The sequence below is a fragment of the Brachypodium distachyon genome, chromosome 4 (genome assembly GCF_000005505.3).
Source record: "Brachypodium distachyon strain Bd21 chromosome 4, Brachypodium_distachyon_v3.0, whole genome shotgun sequence".
Taxonomy (NCBI): Eukaryota; Viridiplantae; Streptophyta; class Magnoliopsida; order Poales; family Poaceae; genus Brachypodium; species Brachypodium distachyon.
In genome coordinates, this window is record NC_016134.3 from 43,012,998 (window position 1) to 43,036,347 (window position 23,350).

General features: G+C 41.6%; 1 protein-coding gene across 2 annotated transcripts; it reads left to right on the top strand.

Moving 5' to 3' along the window:
• Nucleotides 1-462: 462 nt before the first annotated feature.
• Nucleotides 463-5,280, top strand: LOC100841466 (ruBisCO large subunit-binding protein subunit alpha). 2 transcript variants are annotated; one of them, XM_010240206.2, is made up of 8 exons: nt 463-973; nt 1,819-1,940; nt 2,016-2,223; nt 2,542-2,687; nt 2,938-3,244; nt 3,605-3,855; nt 4,112-4,312; nt 4,594-5,280. In XM_010240206.2, exons 1-8 carry the CDS (start codon nt 745-747, stop codon nt 4,900-4,902), a joined length of 1,773 nt encoding a protein of 590 aa, XP_010238508.1. In that variant the 5' UTR covers nt 463-744; the 3' UTR covers nt 4,903-5,280. The 2 variants fall into 2 exon arrangements, with proteins under 2 accessions (XP_010238508.1, XP_010238509.1); XM_010240207.3 differs by having other exon boundaries at nt 835-973; nt 1,809-1,940.
• Nucleotides 5,281-23,350: the final 18,070 nt, after the last annotated feature.

The following is a 23,350-nucleotide window of genomic DNA, read 5'->3' on the forward strand; positions in this document are numbered from 1 at the left end:
TATCTTCTTCTTTCGTTTCCACAATAGCTTTCAGAGGCTTCTTTTTTTAATTGAACGCATGGCGTAGCTAGGACCTCTCACTCATGTTTGAGCCTATGTTACCTAGGGCCCAAAAAGGATAATTCTAGAATGCCAAGGCAATTTACCTTTTCTCTGGTGCATGCTCAAAGACTTATTTTCCTGTTTAAGTTTCATAAAATGGAACGGAATTTCTGTCGTCCCTGTCTCTCTAAAAGTGTAGACGTGAGAAAAGTTCAACGGTGACACATATGTTTTGAGAAGGAAAATCATGTGAAATAAAAAATGAAAGACATGTGCATTTTTTTTGTAACTAGATGATTATATAGGAGTATTGCTTTGTTAAAAATACAGGTGCAAATGTTTCATGCGATAATTTTTGCCAAATAAGAAAGAAAATGAGCAAGTAGATAAATCTTCTTTCCTAAAACCCTCGCACACACTACTCCCCTCTCCTTCCTTGACTGCACAGTTCACACACTCACCTGCTCGTCGCGAGCGCAGGCGCCGCCGCCTCCCTGCCCAGCCGCCTCCCTTCGCCGTGCGGCCGCAACGCTATACGCCGCGGGCCTTCTGAGACGATACGAATCCCCCGCCCGAGCGCCGCCTTCTTCCGGCCCCAAGCTGCCGCCGCCGCCGCACGTCGGTGCCTCCCCACCATCTCCGGCGGCCGAGGCCCACTCCTCGACCCTGGAGCACACAATTTGTGGTTCCGCAACTACCTCCATGTCTCTTACCCCACTTTCCTTTGCCGCGCCCCCCTCCTCCTGCTCCGCCTCCTTGCCGTTGCTACCCAGATGGCCGTGTCGGATACCTAAGCGGGCTAGGGCCTGCCGCCGCCTGGCTGTGCGGGCAGACGTCAAGGTGATATCGTCCGGCGACGCTTGCCGCCGTGGACTCGCCGCCGGCATAAACAAGCTCGCCGACGCCGTCGCGGTCACTCTCGGCCCCAAAGGTAGGTTCTTTTGTTGGCGTTGTCATTGGGACCAGATGTATCACCATAATTGAGTCTCTGTTAGAATTTTTGCTACACTGCATTTAGATAATTGTTGCTACCTAGGAATACAGCGTGGTAACGGATTGTCACATATGGATTTCTTTTCCCTTTGTAGTTAAAAACTGATCAAGGTGGGAACTTTAGTGCAATTTGGATGCAAAATGTTGGGTTAACTGTACGCGATGGTTCATGCGTTGAATCCATTTGTGCTAATATTTTAGAGTCGTGAATTGGATGTTATATTTTAATCGGACTCAGGATGTTTCACTAGAAGTTACTATTTGAAGATTCAGTTATGGTAATTAGTCCGGTAATTTTACAATAGGACTAGATACTTTATGTTTACCTGTCCCGTTCTGTTGAAATACGTGTCTTAGTCCCCACTTGGAAGCAACAGTCTGAACTCTGAAGTCTTAAATCTGAAACTGTTTTCTCAGTATCTTTCCTGCTACTATGCAATTGCTCTATTCTTCTGCAAATTGTGACAGTGTAATTCAGTGCATGTAAGTTCTAAAGCTTATAAGGGATTGTTTACCCTCTGTATAAGATATAAATTTGATGAAGCTGTCAGCCTTAAATCCAGCGTATATTAGAAATTGACCTAACGCACTGTTAGCTTAGACATAGGATGACCAAATGATGCCTTTTGCGTTCTTACTCTTCCTGGTTAAATCTGTTACCTCTGGCACATAGGTTTATATGATGTTCCTGTTGTTTGAATCATATTTGCCTGAAGCCATGAACAATTTTTTTGATTGTCTTGTAGTGCTATTGATTGTTGAAAACATAAAAGTTTGCTGCAGGGAGGAATGTTGTCATCGACCAAGACGATGTCCCTAAAGTAATTAATGATGGTGTAACAATTGCCAAGGCTATAGAACTGCCAAATGCACTTGAGCATGCAGGTGCCATGTTACTTCAAGAGGTAGGTTTTTAATGTTTTCAAAATCTTAAATTTGTAATATCACTGCTGCTTAATCACTGGAAACTTGTTAACCAGATAGCATCCAAGACAAACAGTACTGTTGGTGATGGAACCACAACAGCAATAATTTTAGCCCGAGAAATCATCAACCTTGGGTTGTTGGCAGTTGCCAATGGTGCTAACCCAGTTGCTCTGAGAAAAGGCATTGACAAAGCTGTTCATGAACTGATAGGGATCTTAAAGACTAAGTGTATCCCTGTGAGTACAAAGGAGGACATAAAAGGTACTCTTCGTCTCCTGACGAGTCCCATATCCTAGGTGAAAAAACAAGAGAGTATAAGAATGAAGAAGCAACTACTGGGTTTCGTCTGACATCTGCAAAACTGATTATCATCGCTAAGCTGAAATAGTGTGTGTTTGAAATGGAACTGCACCCTATACATCCTAAGTTGTAAAGGAAGCACGCTATCATTTACCCCCTTTTCCCTTCTAAAAACATTCTGTAATTGTAAAATGAAATATGGAGTATGGATGCATGCAATTGAACTGTTGAACAGGGTCAGACTAGTCATATTGCTAAATCTTCAAATTTCAATTTCAGCCGTCGCTTCAATATCAGCTGGTAATGATGAATATGTTGGCAATCTCATTGCTGATGCATTGGAGAAGATAGGTCCTGATGGAATAATCAAAATTGAGTCCTCATCTTCAATATACACTACAGTTGAGGTGCAAGAAGGGATGAAGGTATATTTTTGTTGCCAGTAATGAATTACAACTATATTTAGTGGATCTGACAAAGCAAGGCATCTCAAACAATTGTCAAGTAATTTGATTGTTTTAGATAATTCAACAGTGCAAAAAGTGTATGTTCAAGATTTTCGGTTACATGAAAACATAAATGTAGAGTGGCAAGCTCATAAGAATTTCTTCAAAAAATAAAAACTATCAGAACAGTATACTAATTAATTAATGATACTCCATTTGATCCCTGCAGATAGACAAGGGTTATATTTCTCCTCATTTCATCACAAATCCAGACAAAGCAATTGTTGAATTTGAAAATGCTAGAGTGCTTTTAACTGATCAACGGGTGAATGAAATCCAAGAGATACTTCCTTTGCTGGAGAAGACCACACAGTTGAGTGTCCCTCTGTTGATTATTGCCGAGGATGTTTCGCATACAGTGTACTCAACTCTGGTTCTTAACAAACTGAATGGATTACTAAATGTCGCGGTGGTCAAATGTCCTGGTTTGGGAGATGAAAAGAAGGCTATTCTTCAAGATATTGCTATTATGACAGGTGAACTTGCAGATTTAGTACTGTAATGTTTCATGCCTACAAATTTTATGCTGCTTGCGTTATTTTGCCCATCAAAGTACATAATTTTGTTTTAGAGTGTGATATGTTTACTGGATTGATATTATTTCCTAAAAGCCCTTTGTATACATTTTTATCAGTGGCTTGTGACATTCCTCTCTGATGGGCTACTAAGATGAGCCTTTTCTTGTATTTGGTTTCTTCTTTATAACTTCCACTGATGTTTTCGGGCATCATAAGGACTACTCTTCATTTTGCATTTGCATGGTGCTTTGCTTTGTGGAATTATCTAGTTCCCTTAGTGCCCGATTACAGCCTAAGTACTTCTCTTCAATTAAGCAGGTGCAGATTTCTTTGTTAGTGACCTTGGTTGGGGTCTTCAAGCTATTACTTCTGATCAGCTAGGTATGGCTCAGAAGATCACCATCACGAGTGAATCTACAACTATAATTGCACACCCCTCAATGAGACCAGAGATTGAGGCCAGGATTATGCAACTAAAGAAAGATCTAGAGGAGACAACAAGTGCCTATCTTAAAGAAAGGTTTTCTGCAAGAATTGCTAAACTCTCAAGGGGTGTTGCAGTTATCAAGGTGTGTCACTGTCTCAGTAAACCCAATTCTAGACGTTTTAGTAGTTCTCATACTGAATGATGTATTGGAGCTTGCTGCATGCATTGCATACTTTTTTAGTGTAGATAAGTGCATAATGCAGAAGTCATTTTAGGAAACTTGAGGATGGGAAACTGAGAGTGAATTTGATGAGTTTTGAGTATTATTTTGAATGTAGATCAGGTATAAAATTTCTCTTTTGTTTCTGGGAATTTGAAGAGTTCTGAGTATTATTCAGGTCGGAGCAGCTACTGAAGCTGAACTTGAGGATAGGAAACTGAGAGTTGAGGATGCAAAGAATGCAACTTTTGCAGCCATTAGTGAAGGCATAGCACCTGGTGGTGGTGTAACATATGTTCAATTGTCAAAGCATATTCCCAGTATCATGGATCTCGTGGATGACCCAGAAGAGAAGATTGGTGTAAATATAGTTGGGAAGGTTGGTTCTCCATGCATTTAAACCTATATCTTTTTTGCACATGGCCTGTTGCTCATTCATATCACTGCACTGCTGATAGTTTGAAAGGTGGCCTGCTTTTGTCAACCTAAACATCACATAACTTGCTAATGTGCTAATCTCTTAAGTGACTGACCAGCCGCTGGTATTCAAGGTGTTCACAAAGATGCATCACAGTATACTTACAAGTTCTTCTCTTCTGCAAAGTACTGGTATCAGTTGCATAGCATCCTAACTCTGAAGTCTGTTATATGCTGCTATAGGCGCTCCTTGTCCCTGCTATGATGATTGCTCGCAATGCTGGCGCAGATGGTTCAGCTATTGTAGAGAAGCTTCTTGAGAGCGAGTGGCGAGTTGGGTACAACGCGATGACCGACAAGTTTGAAGACCTCGTCGATGCCGGTGTGGTCGATCCGTGCAGGGTTGCCAGATGCGTGCTCCAGAACTCAGCCTCCATCTCGGGGCTAATTCTAATGACTCAAGCTATGATGTTTGATAAAATAAAGAAGAAAAAGTCACCCATCCCTGAAATTCCTGGCCTCCCACCATTACAGATAAATCAAAATGCTTAGGTCTGAGTGATTCTTATCCTACTATCCAAGAATGCTCCACAAAACAAAGATTCTTGGTCCTGGCTAGATTGATTGGATGAGGTGAGCCAAGATCTGGGAGGGAGACCTTCAAGCAAACCACACTGGCTACAGTAACTGTTGACAGATTTTGTTGATACGGTTCAGGGGTTTGGGGTACTGTAATTTCAACTGTAACTAGGCAGAGGGAAAGGTCCTACACTATCCTGTCGTCCATAGCTCTGTTATCTCTCTGTAGTGATGTTAGGTGGTGCAGTATTTTTCATCTCTGCACAATTTTGTAACACGTAATATAGGATGCCTAGGCTGTTATGTCAATCTCTTCAAGTTTAAGTAGCGTTTTCTTTTTACTTCTGATAATGTTCAGAGAAGTACGGGCTTCTGGTTGTGATACCAGCGGTTGGTGCCTTTTATTTTCTGCTTCAATATTTGCTGTGTGGTATGTTTGCTCTGCAAAGCTAGATCGAACTACAGCAAGTGTCTGCATGTCAGTACGATGCTTCAATACCATTACGCACTTGCGCAGGAAGATTCCCATGGCCTCCCACGGTTCCTGGAGAGATGGTCTCTCTAATCAAGCAGCTAGCGAAGTCAAGCCAGGTTAAATGAGATGCAGCAAATATCCATGGGCTAGTGAAGTGAGGCAAATTTATAAAGACCCTTCTACGACCAATGGACGCGGTCACCCTGACAACACAAACCACTCAATTCAATTTGTTTTAAAAAAGACTGAATTATAGTACTACACATTGATAGCGCCGTTCATGGCTTTGCTGCTACATAATTTCTTAAAACTGGGACAAAAGTTTTGCCACGTCTTATATTAATAAAGAAGAAGTTTAGATGCCAAGCCAATTAGCAGGAAACCGGACCGAAACTATTACAACATGCTCACAATGTCTTCAGGGACATGACCGCGCCTAAGGCACCCTTAGCCGTCCTGACTACCAACGTGCACTCCACACAAGCAGCCGAGAAAAAGAAAACCAACCTCGAGGGTTGTATGCATGTATCATCGCCATCATACGTCACTCTTGGCCTAGTGGCCTCGTACTAGCGACTCCGACTTCAATGTAAACAACCAACCAATGTAGCCCTCGCTGAAGTAATCGCACGGAGCTTGTGGCGGCCTATGCCAAAAAGTCGACCAACAGGCATGAGGTCGAGGGCAAGGTGGCTTTGATTTGATGAGAAGCGTCGAAGAGGAAAACCGTTTATCAATCTTCCCTTCCGAGGCATACCAAATCGTCCATGGAACTGGAAATTAAATCCAGCGTGACCATTTTTTTTAGCATGTCGACCAAGTGCCCCAATTAGTGTGCAACGATCTAGTCATGTCCCATCAATATGCGTTTCACCGCCAAACCATGTTAACAAAATCATGCCTTGATGTTGTATTGTTGTGATTACTATGCCTCCACATTTCTATCAATAGTTGTCATAAGCAACTATTTTTGTTACGTTGCAGCAATTAATTCACGTGGGTAATCATCAATGTACCATTTATAAATATGAGTAACTGCAGGTGTACAAAAACTGCGGGTGTGTTTAGTTCTTGCACATTTGTGTTCTACCAATTTTCATGAACCATTTGCTAGCCGAAAAATTAGCTAAAGGGTTTGTTAACCCATGGTTGCCCAAAAAATGGAGAAGATGTTGTGAAGTGGTTGGCAAGGTTCTTTTGGGTGCCAACCAAACAAAAGACTAAAATAATATAGGTTGACATATTTTTGGTAGGCCAAATTAGGCAAGAGCCAAACACACCATGCCTTTTTTTTTCAAAGGAGGGAGTCCCATCCTCTCATTTGGCTGATGAACACAACCACATTTTATAACGAAACACTTGAAAGTGCCAAACAACAAGTCTGCAAGTCCAAAAGCTAACGAAGCAAAGCAAACAAAGAATACAAGAAAGGCTACAAAGAAGAGGTTTTTTACAGTACCTTTGATGCTACAGGAAGGAGGGAGTAGTAGAATTTGTCGGTTGCCATTTTTGTCCATCCAAAACGCTATGGGCCTGATCGGATGAGGCCTATTAGGCCCAAACGGCTCCAAAACGCTACAGGCCTGATCGGAGGAGGCCTATTAGACACAAAACTACCAATCGCCAACTTTGTTCATCGCCTGCATCCTGAGAAAAATAACGCTGGCGACGCTCTGCTTCATCCGTTCGTTGTCGCGCGCCCTGCTTCTCCACCACCCAGTTGCGCCCTTCTCTCCCCCGATGCGTAGGCCGCTCCTTCCTCTGGATTTGGTTTTTGCGGCCGACGATCTGTTCTGTGTTTGGAGTAGGGTGGGAGGGATGACGGACGATTTCGTTCCTGTTTCGAGAGAGAGAGAGTTTTGATACTCTTGTTTTTGGATCTACTAAAATGGATGGTTCACAATGATTTGAAGGCACTGTAAAACTGGTGGAAAAACCGTGTGCAACCATCTTCAAATTGTTTTTTTTTCCGACTAACCATCTTCAAATTTTTGCATCCACATCCCATGGAGGAAGCCCATGTATCCGCGCCCTGAATTAGGGACAAGTAGGGCCAGCTAGAGAACTTAAACAAAGGACGAGTAGTGCTGTTACGTCGCACATCAATATTCCTGTAACCTCCCAATCCCATGAATGGTGCGTGGAGAGACTCGATCGATCATACAGCTAGAGAACTGAAGAAAAATGAAGGACGAGTTAAATGGGACACAGCTAATATCCATTAATTAGCTAGTGAACTGAGGCCAATTTATAAATCCTGCAGCTAATATCGATCATAAAGGTCTTTCTCTGACCCGATGGACGTGCTCACTCTGACAGCACAAACAACCAGATTGAATTTGTTTAAAAAAATGCTGAAAAATATACTGCCACATATTGATAGCGCTGTAAAAAAAAAAGTGGATGGGCTTTGCTTCTTCGTAATTACTGCATCGATCCCCCGGCCCCCTTTTGAATCATAAAATGTTCACAGTTCACATCGGTCATTGAACAAGAAAATTAATCCATCAGTAAATCCTGCGTGCTCCTTTTTAATAATAACATGTTCACAGTTCACATCGATCGAGCTTCAGATCACGACGGAGAGGGGATTCTTGTACGTCTCACCACCAAACCGATAAAACAAAAATGCATTTATTCAAGGTTCAAGGTGTTCACAACGTGAGTTGGGTACAATGTGACGAGTGATGACCGACAAGTTGGAACTTCGAAGACCTTGTGCATCCGCGAGTTGCGATCCGTCCAGGGTTGCGAGAAGCGAGATACCAGATGCGTGCTCCAGAACTCATCTCAGCCTCTATCGCGGGGCAAATTCTGATTACCCAAGCTGCGAGGTCTGACAAAATAAACAAGAAGAAGTCGCCCATCCCTGAGCTGGCAAGAAAAAAAAAAGTCGCCCATGCACGTGTACATTCCAGTCCCTGAGGTGTCAAAAGAAGTTGCGCTGAGTACTACTTCCTTGGCATCAAGATTCCCGTCGCCTCCCAATCCCACGGTGCACGTGGAGAGACTCAATCGATTATGTTGTAGCTAGTGAAGTGAAACCAATTCATGTGTGTACGAGTAAAATGAGAAGCAGCTAATATTACTAGCTACTGAAGTGAGGCCTTTCGCGACCGATGGATGCTGGATACCAGTGCTACTTGAATTTTTCTTTTTGCGGGAAACCAGTGCTACTCCCTCCCATGCATACTACTTGTTGAAATATTACATGAATCTAGACGCTTTTTAGGCATGGATAGATCCATATTTAGATAAATTTGAGACAATTAATATGGATCAGAGAGAGTACTTGATTGACCTTTGTAACCCTCGATAGCCAGGGATCGATGGATCCAGCCGGTGTTAAGGGTGGGTGGGGCGTCCCTAAGATTTTGGCTCGGTCCATATTTCAGTGATAAAAGAAGAAAAGAGAGAAAATCCCTCTCCACATATATAACGGAAGATCTTGATTGCCCCAACGTAGTAGCAAAAAGTCCAGACGCCATATTGTCGACATCGTTGCGTTCACTAGAAATTGAAAGTTGCATCGAGAAAACATGCTCTACGGGTTGGAAATAATAATATTTGATATGTAAGCAATGCTTTAAAGATGTAGGCATATGGACTTTTGTTCCCTTGCGTGCATGAAAAATTTAAGGTTTCACATCCGGTATAAAAAAAATGACAAGTTTACTGCTCGAAATCTTACTCTTTAGAGCATCGAAATTTGTTTCTTCGCTCAAGGTTTAAAATGATTGTTGGTGATGAAAATTTACAAGAATATATAAAATACATAAATATTTATATGCGTGTATTTCTTCAGAATATTTTGATATTATTGTAGTCACTCCGATCCAGAAAAAGTGTCGTCCAATTAACGAAATTAGTACTAACTTGGTACAAAATAGGTGACACTTTTATGGATCAATGAGAGTATATATTTTTTATTTTACTGTCTATTATCTCGAGAGAGTGCGGGACCATTTCTCTTACATACTGGAAGCTTGGAATTGTTGGAGCTTGTTTTGATTCTGAGTTGATATATCATCCAACAGAGAAAATACACATGTTATGGTCTTCCTGTTTTGAATTATTACTGGGCATGCCATGCAGCTTAAGCAGCAGGATCAAGAGAATGATTTGCTTCAAAACGAAGCTGCAATCGTGGAGACTGGTTTCGTCGCACGAGGGTCTGCACGCCGGCCCTGATCAGTGGTTCAGAGCAACGTCCCTACACACCTAAATCGCACTCCTCATCCAATCCATTCCTATCCTATCTCCTTCCAATTGGTCCGAGGCCGGGAACCGAGAGGTGTGGAGAAGATAGCTGCGTTGATGCGTTGCAACATCGGCGTGTGTAACTTCTCGGAGCCTCCCAATCCTACTAGTATATGCCTCAGGCAAAACCGCAAAAGACATTGAGAAAAGGAGTGTGGCATTGAGTAAAGGGCTAAAGGCAGGGGTGTAGACTGTAGAGTGCTTGCTCGTTTTAAATATGGTGTCTCGTTCCTCCGTGCAAACGCTTATTCAACGGCACATCCATTGGTGGTACCATGCTCAACGAATTAGAATAGTAACAATGTGCAACTTCTATTTACAAATTTATTGGAATTGTTTATTCAAGAAGATTATTATTGAAAGGACTTATGGAAAAGTACGGGCTTACCTCTTATTATTGAAAAGACTTATAACTCGTTTGGCATCCATCATTTGACACAGAATTCTGTAATTTATTTTAAATTTCAGAAAACAACTTGTTTGGTTGGCACAGAATTGGCCATAGAAAGTCAATCTCAAATTACATTGAATCACACTATAACTAAACTCAATTTCTGTCTAAAAATCATCATTTCTCTGAAATTGTTTCTCACTCTACAATTCCACGTGCTAGACAAACATGATTTTTCAATCCGGAACTCAAATTCAACCAAACAAAATCCTATCAAAAATTAGATTTCATTTCATTTCTATCAAACGAAATGAATTATTGGTTGCCAAACGAGCTGTTAATCTCTTCATGTTTAACATTTCTTTACTTCTCACAATGTTCATGGAAAAGTACGGGCTTATCCGCTTATGGTTGATAGCATCGGTGCCTTCTGTAAGATAGACCAAACTTCAGTGAGATTCTGCATCCAGCCATCCAGTACAGCCTGCTCCTTTGCGATTGAAGCTGTGAAATCTAGATAGGCAACAAATGGGATTGCGAGGCCATCCATGCTTCTCCAGGTTCTCTGCTGTGAGACATCGCCTGAATAGCAAGCCAGACGAAGGAATTCCTCTTGGGCGGGGCCTCGAGTTTCCAGATCGTCTTGTTGTGCACAGAGGGAGTGCAAGATGAACCGGAAGCCACCAGTGTATATCCCGCCCATTGTCCGTCCATTTTCGAAAGATTTCTCCTCTGCGACTTTCATGCTATTTTTGTCAGAGGTTGCACTAATGTAATCTGCCAAATTAGGCCGTCCATCGCACACTCTGCCCTTTGATTTGGCCGTAGTTGTGTAGCCAGCAGCTGTTTTGGCTCACTTGTGCTGGGTGCTTCCTTGGCTTCCGCATCAAGATTCCCGTTGCCTCCCAAGTCCCAACCCCAGGGTGCGCGTGGAGAGACTCTCGATCGGCACCCAGTCGATTCATGCAGCAAAGTGGAGTGAAACGCAAGTCAAGTACTCTCTCCGATTCTTGTCGTGGTTTTAATATAAATTTGAACTAAAAGCCCGACAAGAATTTACGATCGGAGAGAGCACGAGTTAAATGAGATGAAACTTATATGTACTGCCTAGTGAAGTGAGGCCAATTTATAAAGGCTTTTTACAGTACAACTTAATAACACGGAGGAGGAGTATTGACGTGGGTATTTTTGTCATTTCATATTATGCTATTTCAATTATTTATTTTATTTTGTAAGTGCAATCTCGTCTCGATCAGAAGCCCCCTCCCCTCGCAGGCGCCTGACCCCGAGTGCTTTCCATGGAGCCATGGAGGAGGTATATGCGTGGTCATTTGGACAATAAATTAGATGCTCATCCGCAGGGACTCTGTCTATTTTTTTTTTCTTTTTTGAGAAATACCGCAGGGACTCTGTCGTGAGCGCTAATAAATTTACCTCCTCGAACCGGCCCTGAGGGGGCAAGAGGGGTGGCCGCCCTGGGCCCATGAATCCAGGGGCCCCCAAGTATGACATGTGTACTATGTAGGCCTCAGTGCTGATTGTTGTGTGCATTGTACTCTGGACAGCTGGGCTGTGTATTGGGCCAGGGTATCTGGCCCATAGAATGTCAATGAAATCGGCAGGTTGGCCCATTGAATCGTCCCAGTTCCAATCTGATCGCACGCCGCCAGACGCAAACCGCGCCAGCACGAACACGAAGGTGCGAGACGGCGAGATGAAGTCAACAGAATCCAATTACAAATCATCGTGACAATCGGTAAGATTTTGTTGAACTGATCTAGGCTAACTGGCAGCTTTGACTAGTTTCTAATCGCTAATTGTTTCTTAAATTTGAGGTCGGTAATGTTCCAAGAGAGGTTCTATGATTTGACAACTGTATGCATTGAGAAATTGAACGAGAATGGTACTGAAAGCATCATCAATTACCAGCGCCGGATCTAGGTTTTTGAGATAGGGTGGTCCAATGTATAAATTTTTATCATAATATAAATTATAACCAGCAAATTTTTATCTCAAACATATTAGTAGTATTAAATTTCGAAAGAGAAAAAAAAGGCATTGGAACAATTTTGCGATAATTTCAATTCGATCAATGAGCAAATCTTAATTTGATTCAATGAAAGACCGAGAAAAATGTCACCGGCTCCGTGTAAGCTGCTGCCTCGTCGCATGCTCACGGTGACGAAGCGTATGTTTGCCGTCCGCTGACAGTCAACGATGATGATGACGAGAAATACGATGCGATGTTACTTACTCATGCTCGTTTGCTCGGCAAAAATACGATACGATGCCAACTGGTCGTGATCGATCACTAGGCTGCTACAAGACCCGATCTGATGTGGTGACGCGTACACTACACAACAGAAAGAAAACGAGAACTGGCCGGGAAAATGAGCTATTTGATCGGACTGATTTTTCTTTTTTGGTGGGTTTAAAATACACTAGTGTATATGTATACGGGATGTATTTCCAGGGTGGTCCATGGACCACCGTGGCCACCCTATGGATCCGCCGGTGTCAATCACTTTGCAACTGAAGAAACTGTATGCTGATTTCCTTAATGAAACCGGGGGCAATATCTATGAATTATTTATTATTTTGATGTTTATTTAGGGGCCAGGTTTTGGGTTTGCCGTTTGGCCCGGGCCCGAAAATCCCAGGACCGACCCTGATTCTTTGTCGTCGTTATTTCGGGAACAAAAATCAGCTTTTCTAGGTAGCTGTTTCTTCTTTGAGCATTTCCCTATTGTTAAGCACCGGTATTCTTCCCTCGCCATTGGATTTGGCAGACAATCTGGTCTTCCACGTGCTTGTTTCCTCACTGCTCTGCGCATGTAGTGCTATGAAGTAATCTCCGTTCCTAAATACTTGTCGTACCATCACAGTGAGATGCTATGAAGTATTTTCTCCATTCCTAAATACTTGTCGTGGAACGGAGGGAGTACGAATTAACGATGAGGAAGCCAGCCAAGCCAAATAACCTACGCGAAGAAAAGCCACCTAAACGGCTAAACCTGACCAAAACAAGCGCAAGATGAAAGCAGAAACGAGGGGCAAGCTTTAAAGACCTGGTCTGACAACACAAAAGACTCGACTTAATTTGTTTGCAAAAAATGCTTGTACGCACTGAGCTCTGAAAATGTTTATGTGGTTTTCTGCTAGATAGATTTAGTATCGACCGTCTTCACCTCCTAACCATACCAAATCGTCGATAGAACAGAAAATCAAAACTATCATTAGTCCTGAAATAGTCTAACAAAAACCTGAAACTCCAACCCGAATTTGAACTCTTATTTTTTAAACGATTATATTCAATCAGTTCTCAAACATATTTGTGATGTTAGTTGGAGGTGCTAAATTGAAGTTAATATGGACCCTGGACATGGACTGTTCTTCAGATAAAATGAGGAAAAGAACATGAGAGAAACAAATGTTGAATAATCTTTATTGAGTCACAAGATCTTTTTTACACCCATTTAAATTGGGCTTCACGAGAGTATCTTTAGTACAAACACCATTCTATTAAGAAACCACATAAAATTATAAATTTGTTGAATGTCATTTGGATTTATTATTGAGTTATTGTATGAATGTTTTCTTTTCAAGCCGTCTCCTGGCCCATGCTACGTAAATATAACTTTTCTGTCTCACTTTTTACTTTTCCTTGTCTAAATAGAATTTGCAAAGCGCCTGCCTGTTCCTATAAAAAAGAGAGTAAAATACACCACTGGTCCATGAACTCGGCAGAAATGAACACTTTAGTATATGAATTCGGAGAACGCACACTTTAGTCCATGAGTTCGGATTACTGTGTCACTTGAGTCCAAAAACAGTTCGGCGGGTCTTAAACACGCCACGTGGCCGCCACGTCGGCTTCGGCCAAGACTTCGCACTACTACTCCGATTTCTCGGGTGGTTATTTGGAAAATTACCACGCGGGTAAAATCCAGGCCTGAGCTCCCCAAAATCGAGCAAATCCCTAACCCTAGTTTCTCTCTTCCGCATTGCCCGTGCCCTCCATCTCTCTGCCTGCTGCTTGGTGACGACCCCAAGGAGAAGGCCGGTGCGGCGAAGCAATTCTCGTCGTCGACGGGCCTCCCGAGCAGGCCGAACCGGAAGCCGCCAGAAGCCCCCCCCCCCACCCCCCCGAGTTGTTGAGCACGGACGAGCTCGAGGATCCGGAGCCCGCGGGCGACTCCACATTTAGATCCAGCACCATCTCCGATTCAGGAAGCCAAACGAACGCTGCGCCGCGCCCCTCTCCCCCGCGCTCCTCGCTCGCTGGCTGGCTAGCAAGCTCGATCGGTCGTCGGACTCGCGCGTGTCTATGGCATGGGAGCTCGTTTGCAAATAACCCCCTTAGAAAACGGAGTAGCAGTGCGAAGTCCTGCCCGAAGCCGACGTGGCGCCTACGTGACGTGTTTAAGCCCCGCCGAACCGTTTTTGGACTAGAGTGACACAATAATCCGAGTTCATGGACTAAAGTGTGCGTTTTCCGAGTTCATGTACTAAAGTGTTCATTCCTGCCGAGTTCATGAACTAGTGATGTATTTTACTTAAAAAAAAACATTGTCCACACTACACAATTTTGAATTGCATGAAATTATCCACCGAGACAATTGCTTTTAGACAATGAAAGACTTAGAGATATATTACTGCTGGCCTCTGCACATAAGATCCACCAAAACCTACATAGCTAATTTGAAAAGAGTAGGACCAAGCAGGTTTTTTTTAGACGAAGGAGCCATGCCCCCGATTTCATTAATGAAAAGTTTAGAGATATATTGCTGCTGGCCTCTGCACATAAGATCCACCAAAACCTACATAGTAGTACAGCAGTTTAAAAGTAAACAGGTCCTCAAGTCTTCCTCAAATAGAGAAAAAAAAACAGGATTAACACGTCGAAACCAGGCCTCCAACCTGGACTACAGCATATCACAAAGTTAAGGACCAAGCAGGTTATGACTCTGAGAAACAAGATATGACCTCGGGATGGCACGGTCTTGCGAGTACCCGTGGCAATACAGTCACAAGGAGGAAATAGCGATTGTTGCTCGAGTGGTAAATCAGGACAAACAGCCTGCATCTGATGCGATCAATTAACTATTGATTGACCAGATTGTCGACCCAAAGGTATGTCCGTATTCCTAACACCTCCCAAGCCCACAGCGTCCGTGCAAGTGCATCCATTTTCTTGTATGTCCGCAATCCACCTTTGTTCGATTTAAGAATGAATCGACCTTGTGCTCCTATACAAGTACACGGAAGAATCCATAGAGACAACGCCCGGGAGGAAACTGGATGCCATGGAGATATATAATGGAAGAGGGAGGACCACGTGGACCATAACTGCTACTGTCAAATTAAAGCGAAGATGAAAGGCATCAAGCTGCACATCAAACAGCTATGAAAGATTTATTTCATGGAACCAACCAGCCAGGGAAATGGTATTTATGTTACCCTGTCGTCCATAGTTTGATCTCTTCTCCCTTTATAGTGGTCACTACCTGAAGAACAACAAACGGTGTTCAGTCATCAGTGATGGTTGGACGTCAACAATACAACTCAACTCTGGCAGGCCCAACGACGCCCGTTAGTGATGACTGTAGGATTTTTGTGTCCTTCAACTTTATTATTTATTGGAATTCTAATACTCGGTTATCTCATTATGGAATCACGTGCTCATAGTTATATGATGCATGGAATGCATGCTTGTGGAAGGTACTTAAATATACTTCTGTGTTTTAACAAAGCTAGCGATTATCAATGGAATATAATATATCTTGTATGAATATTGGAAAGACTGCCCGGACACGTTGATAATCGGAAGGAGCTAGATTACAGCCCTAATGTCGACCTACATGATTAGTGGAATTTAAACTTGATCATGGCGCATTGCTCACAGGTGCGTGTTTCGAGAACCCACGGTTAGAGTCCCTAATGGATGAACTATATTGTGATTGATAGTTTAATCTGAACTCTATCTGAAAACTAGTTTAAATCTGATGATTTAAAACTATAACTCTTATTTGTAGATGCAGTATAAGAAGGTACTTATCCCCTAGTCTCAGATTGTGGAATTATGAGCGGCACCAAGGAAAAACGCAGAGGAATAGAAGGCAGACCACCAAAATTTCCAACATTGGTATCAGATCACACGGCACGACGGTGAAAACTCCGGTCCGCTCCAAATCTCACCGTCGCACGATCCCGGGAATCTTTGAGGTCGGACTCTGGTTCACCTAACTCTCACGAGGAATCACGCTGGAACAGAGGAAGAAGATAGGAATCAATCTACTCTGCCGTCAACGACCCACCGCTCCGACGCAGCGACCTGCGGCAACACTCTGGAACAGAGGAACAGAGAAATCTCCAGCTGCGCTCCAGGAAGCCGATCGATCGACCAAGAGATAGGATCTGACACGCGCGTCGCCGGTTAATTCATTATGTGATTCTTTACGAAGCACGTGATTGATAAATCAAGTAGTCGTCTTCCGATGTGTACTTTAACCTGGATTAGCAAACAATACGCTGGAACAATTAGGAATCGATCCAACTTCACGCTTCACCGCGGACTCCCTGCTGCTAGCCCGACGAGATCCCTTGCGGCATGCTCCATCCACTCAAGTCACCGCCGCCTTGAGGAATCATCACTGCCGGCCGCTAACTCGCGTCTCCGCCGCTGCCTGCTGGTCCATGCCGGCCGCTGCGGTACCACCACTGGATCCGCTGCCCGTAATGCCGGCCGCCTCCAGGAATCGTCGTCAGCCGCCACATCGCTGGCTTCAGCTCCGTCGAGCCGAGGCCACCGCCCCACACTCAAGCCGCCGCCGTCGCGCCGCCTTGAGGAAGCCAAGCCTCCAGAATCGCCGCCACCTTGATCCGTCGCCCGCACCCCGCCGGCTGCTGCTCCCGTCGCACACGGCCCGCTAGCTGATGCCCGCTGAATCGCGCGCCGCCGGGCCGGCCGCCACCCTGCCCGCCGCTGGCCCGACCTCCTCCCAAGGACTCTGCACGCACAGGCCTGGGCCGCCTGGGTGGTGTTTTCTGGACAGTAGCTGTCAAGATTCAATAATTGGTTATTTGTTGTTTGTTGACGCACAGGTGTTGTGGCTTCTCACTTGATTAATCCTCAAGGAAAATCCGCTGGATTGCTTGCTGCTGCTATTACGAGACAAATTCAACCCATCTTTGCCATGTCTGGATGGAAACAGTAGTGACGATCAGGAAATTCGTTGGCTTAATCCGGAACTTGGGACTTCACGCACGCATCTCCGCTAGGTGTATCGACGAGCTCGCTGCAGCTCATCAACTCGTCGAGACGAGGAAGGGGAACGAAAAAGCATGATGTGGAAAAGGATTTTGGAAACGTGTCAATTATTGAGCATTTACTTGCTTATGGAGGAAGCTACAAGTCACTCAATGGAAATGAAATTTGCTCTCACACGTAACGGTATGTCCTGTATTTTTATTTGTTCGTTATTACAACTATTTTTTTTTTTGAAATAGTTGGAATATGCTCTCCACTGCTACATCATATATAAGTAGAGTACTATAGCGACTTTATTGATATATAAAGACAATTCCAAAAAAAAGATATGGGTACACTTATACTAAGGAATTAATGTTTGACTATACTTTGGAGCTGGAAATTATGTCTTCACACTCCTTCGAGGAGGAAAAACATTGATATTACTATAGGACACTACACTCCTTCTTCACGAAGGAATTTAAATTAATGTTCTCCATTGGAATTTGTTGGTTATGACATACTATTTGGAAAAGGAAGAGTGGAAATATTGCTCAATGGAGAACATTAGTGCAACATGGATGTAAATACAATGGTCTCTTTTATTTGCGATCCATTGGAAATTAGTAACCTGTATTGTTTATCTGATGGAATAACTCCATAGGGAGGAATACTCATAAGAGGAACACATGCTCAAATTTTTATTAATGATGGTATTTACAACTTGGTCATATTTAAGAAACAAAATTGAATATCTTGTTGATTCTGGAATTCTAAACTATAAGTGGGAGGACTATATTATTGCTACTTGGATTATTTATTTTCAGTAGCACTCCCGCTAAAGGTCGGATGTTTTAATTTTCATCTGCTTCATTAATGATTGCACTTTATATGGTTATGAGTATCTTGTAAAATACAAGTTGTGAGGTTTATCATGTGTTCGTAACATTTTATACTGAAGTGGAAAATCAGTTCTTAAGAGATTTAAGTACTGATTGGTGGGAAAAGTACACACTTCAGGAATATTAAATGAAAGTTATGGAATGAGCATGGAATTTTACAATTTTACACCACATTATACTATGTCCTGTACTCCAAAGTTCAATGGAGGAATAAAACATATGGATACTCTCTTGATTTTTCTTTTGGAATATGCATTATATATTGTTGTAAGTTTTATGATTAATCACCTAGCACAGTCACTCCTTATGGTTTGGAACTGGAAAGGAATTCTTCTATTTACATTCTGACAGTGTGGAACTGAAATAACTACAAAGCACACCAACATTTATTTTGATTGGGTATTCTACTGGATCAAATAGTATGAATTTTGATCTGGAAAGGAAAACTGGTGGAAAGTAGGAACACAATATTTATTATTTTGATCAAGAGTGGAATAATGTTGACCCCACTATAAAGCACAAGTTGAACTCCGGACACTAACGTGCTTAGGATAAGTGGGAGGAATAAACTTGGACTATCATATATGTGTTCTTGGGGGAAGTCACTCTAAATTTTAGAGGAATGACTAAAGTCATATCAAATGGCTAGAGGTTAACATTAACGTCAACTATGAGTGGATAATGCGAGAAGGAATAAAGTTTTGGATTTATATTTTCAAACTTCCGCCAGCTCATAGGTTGTAAATGAATTCTATTTACAAGGATTTATGGCTCAGTGGGATTCGTTGATGCTAAACGATTCATACAAAGGAAATTTATGTACTTTGTGGAAACTCTTTCTCCTATTACAATTATTGTTTTTGGGAATTTAGAGGAAGAGGAAATAAAGACAGATTTGCAATCCGAATAGATTAATTTATCATATCCAACAAGCTTCACATCAATGGAATCTAACGTTATATGTTTTTCCCTAATGACGGAAGGCGTTCATGTGCAAAGGTATGTTTAATTATTATTTTTGTTATTATTTATACTAATGCTATTCATGTTTCTTGTGTTCACAAAGTCACATTGATGGAAGTGAAAACTTGGTTATTGTTCCATAAATGTTAAAATAAAATAAAAACATAGATACCAATTTTTTAATTGTTCATCCATGGAAAACTGCAAAACCTGGAATGATACTTAGCGAGGAATAGTTTATGAACTCCTAAGGAAAATATTCATGCAACCAAAACCTTAATCATGTCGCTGGAATTATTTGTTTTCATTTGCATCAAGATTGGCATTTTCTGGAATTATTGGTTAATGTCAAGCAAAACCTGGAAGGAGCATTCGAATTATTTGACATATTTACTTCATAATATCAAAGGAATTATATGTACTATTCATTATGTTCAAATGGCAACAATCCTCGACTGTTTTTTTTTTATTATGCTACATGGGAGGAGGATTTTGATGATTGGAAATCTAGCCACTTCATCTTAAAACTTCGATGCATTTTAAGCATTGAAGGAAGTCTCATGGCTAAGGGAATTTTTCGCTATACTTAAGGTTGCGGAATGTACATCAGAAGGTATCATTATTATCTTGGTAATGTGGAAGCGTCAAAGTGTTGTTTTATTGTTGATATGAAATTATTACACGATGAAATATGACTTGAGGAATTTATACATACTCAAGGTGTACTTAAGTAAATACTTAAGAAATATTAGTATTGGAACACGGTATCAATATACTGGAAATATCCCATACTCCACAGCAAGAGGAAAAATATTGAGGGAAGGTATCACAATATACGTTGTGTAATTAATGGGCTTAAAGTTTGTTTGGATTTCTAACGTAGTATTAATATGCATGCTGATCCCTTGACTAAGTCCCTTAGTCATGTGGTATTTGGTAAGCATGCTAAAGCTATGGGTCTACGAGTATTTGAATAATCGTTTTGGACAAGTGGGAGATGTAGGATTTTTGTGTCCCGCAACTTTATTATTTATTGAAATTCTAATACTCAGTTACCTCATTATGGAATCACGTGCTCATGGTTATATGATGCATGGAATGCATGCTTGTTGGAAGGTACTTACATACACTTCTGTGTTTTAAGAAAGCTGGCAATTATCAATGGAATACAATATATCTTGTATGAATATTGGAAAGACTGCCCAAGCACGTTGATAATCGGAAGGAGCTAGGTCATTGATTAGAGATTACAGCCCTAATGTCGACCTACATGATTAGTGGAATTTAAACTTGATCATGGCGCATTGCTCACAGGTGCGTGTTCTGAGGACCCACGGTTAGAGTCCCTAACGGATGAACTATATCGTGGTTGGTAGTTTAATCTAGACTCTATCTGGAAACTAATTTAAATCTGATGATTTAAAACTAAGACTCTTATCTATAGATGCAGTATAAGAAGGTCTTTACCTCCTAACCTCAGATTGGGAAATTGTGAGCGGCACCACGAGACCAACGAGAGCCTAAATCACCACTGACGGTTAGTAGTGTCAGAGGAGTTGCTAGCCAGCCTTTGGTCGATACGATAAGCTACTTTTTTTTCGAAACATAAGTACTGATGCTGCACCTAATTAACTTGCTTGCATAATTACCGGCTCACCAGTTGTGTGACCATATACACCTACGTGCCTTAAGAACCGGTTAGTAGCGTCAAAGAATTAGCAAGACTTTGTCCATGACTTGACTGAGTTTGTTTTTTAAGTTGCCCATTATAATAAGCAAGGAAAAAAGAAGAAAATGTGTGGTCCATGGTGTAAATATGGTAACATGGAAATGCTGCCGTCCAGAGGCGGGGAGTTATAGCTACACATGCAAATGCCCAGACAAAAGATTTTCCTTAAAGGATATAAATTTGCACTAAAAGGATATGATCCAGAACAGATTTTTGTTCTCCTATACATTAATTTTTTTTTAAAATGTAGGCATACAGAGATATTTTAGTTCTTTATGCGCTTGGAAAGTTCTGTGGAAAAAAAAGTAGTTTTTGCCCGAATAAATAAGACAAGATTAGTGTTTATGTTTTAGAGTACTGAAATTAGTTTTTTTCCTGCTAAGGAAGGTAAAATGGTCAGAATGGAAAATTTACAAAAAACATAGTAGAATGCCTGAAGTTTTTTTCCACAATATTTTGACAATCGCTTACTTATATATCCATGTTTTCTTTCCAGTAAGACCGACGCTGATGTTCATTGGAAGCTTAATTAATGAGTTAGAGCTAGTTCAGATTATGAGTACGTACATGTTATGCTTGTTTCTTTACGAACTATACTACAATTAGGTGTGCCATATGCCCAATCCTACTATGCAGGTATATTATGCTTCCACAAATAAAATTGTGGGAAAAGGTGGGGCGTTGAGCAAAGACAAAGGGGTCTATATAGTGTATAGACTATGGAGTACGGTGTCTTTGGATAAAGACAATGATCAATTTTTCTTAGTGTCGCCTGTAGGCTTGTCGCTTTTACCTGTTCCAGCGCTCCTTCCCGGTTTGCCCGTTGCTACGCGGTGCGCATCCAGGTTCCCGTCGCCTCTCAATCCCATGATGCCAATTACGTAACCAACTATAAACATGCATCGAGAGACCCAATCTATCTCCAGTATTGTGTATATATGTAGTGAAGCCAAATTAAGCGATCACATGAAGAAATTAAATCTATCTAGCCAGAGCCAAAACAAGTGCAAGCTGAACCCAATTTATAAAGGCCCAAGCTGGCAGCAGAAACGACCCAGTGCTCTTGAGCTCTGACAGCATAACTAACTTAATTTCATTTCTTTACTAAGAATACTGAGCCGTAGTACTACGTACCCACCTTACTAATGTGATACTTATCAAGATACACGTCATGCACGCTGATTTAAGGTTGGGAAGGATTTTGTTGAAATATCACTTGGATCTAATACAGAGTGTCGACTCTTTTCTGCTGTCTACTCCTGTTTCTCTCTCTCTCTTTGGCCTAGGCCATGTAAATAAACTTTGTTTCACTGGTTCTCACTTTTACTCATCTTAACAAAGAGCCTACTTCATCCCCTATAATTTTTTGTTCTACATCATAGATTTCTGAACTTTATCAGATTGTCCACCGTCTGAATTGAAAAGGCGAAGGAGGTTATGACCGTCTGAATTAAGGAGGCGAAAGCAGGTTATGATTCAGGCACATCACCAACTAGCTAGCTGAAACCACTGGCAGTCGTAATGGATGACCGATTTCTGTGAATTAAACCATCCAGGGAAATGCCATATGTTATCCTGTCGTCCGAAACTTGATAAATTCTGTCTTCATAGTGGTGTTAGGCGCATAATTTTCATTTCTCCAGTCTCCTGATAGCAAGATAGGGTGGCTAGTACACTAATATGTGTCAACAAAAAGGAGATCTTACTATGTTCGAGAAGGTAATTTTTGCTTTTACTATTATCATATTTTCTGAAGTGAAATTTTGATATAGTCAATGGAAGAGTATGACCTTTTTGGATGATACCTAGCGAAAGTGGTCAAATCTCAAACACCTTATGTGTTATCCACGTTCATTTTTTCTTGTCAAAATTTAAAATGAGAATAATCTCCAGGACACTGATAGAAAGACTGCCAAACTTGAGTTTACAACAATTCAAAATTAGAGACTACAAATGCCAATTTAAATTTTCAAAGTGGAAAGAATACCACATTCTAGTAAATGTACCAACTTACAACCATGGTGGTTCTATTTTATTTTATTTTGAACTGAACGGAAGGGGAGTCCCCTACCTTGATTTTATAAACATTGTCAAGAAAGGCATCATCTTACAGGGAGATATGCAAGAAGTACCGGGGGGAGAGGAGGAACAAATGCAAAAGACTACTTTTTGATTACATCATGTAAGAATATCACATACACATTTAATCAGGCCATGAGTCTATCTTTTTTTTTGAAACAAGGCCATGAGTCTATCAAGTGATGGGCAGCCTGTTTCTCGATCTTTTTCATACGTAAAAAACCACAATTTGAGGGTATCTTGATATTGACGGACAACCATGGGGATAGTAAAACGAACATCGTCAAATACTTTACGGTTTCCTGCTAACCATGGTGGTTGTATTGACAACTCGGAAAAGCGTTTTTTTCCTACGGTGTACAACATACTCATT

Bases quoted from the DNA above. Each gene is read 5' to 3' on its own strand.
- LOC100841466 (XM_010240206.2), top strand. From the start codon at position 745: ATGTCTCTTACCCCACTTTCCTTTGCCGCGCCCCCCTCCTCCTGCTCC. The intron at 974-1,818 runs GTAGGTTCTTTT...AGTTTGCTGCAG, and splicing joins GGTCACTCTCGGCCCCAAAG to GGAGGAATGTTGTCATCGAC. The intron at 2,688-2,937 runs GTATATTTTTGT...TGATCCCTGCAG, and splicing joins AGGTGCAAGAAGGGATGAAG to ATAGACAAGGGTTATATTTC.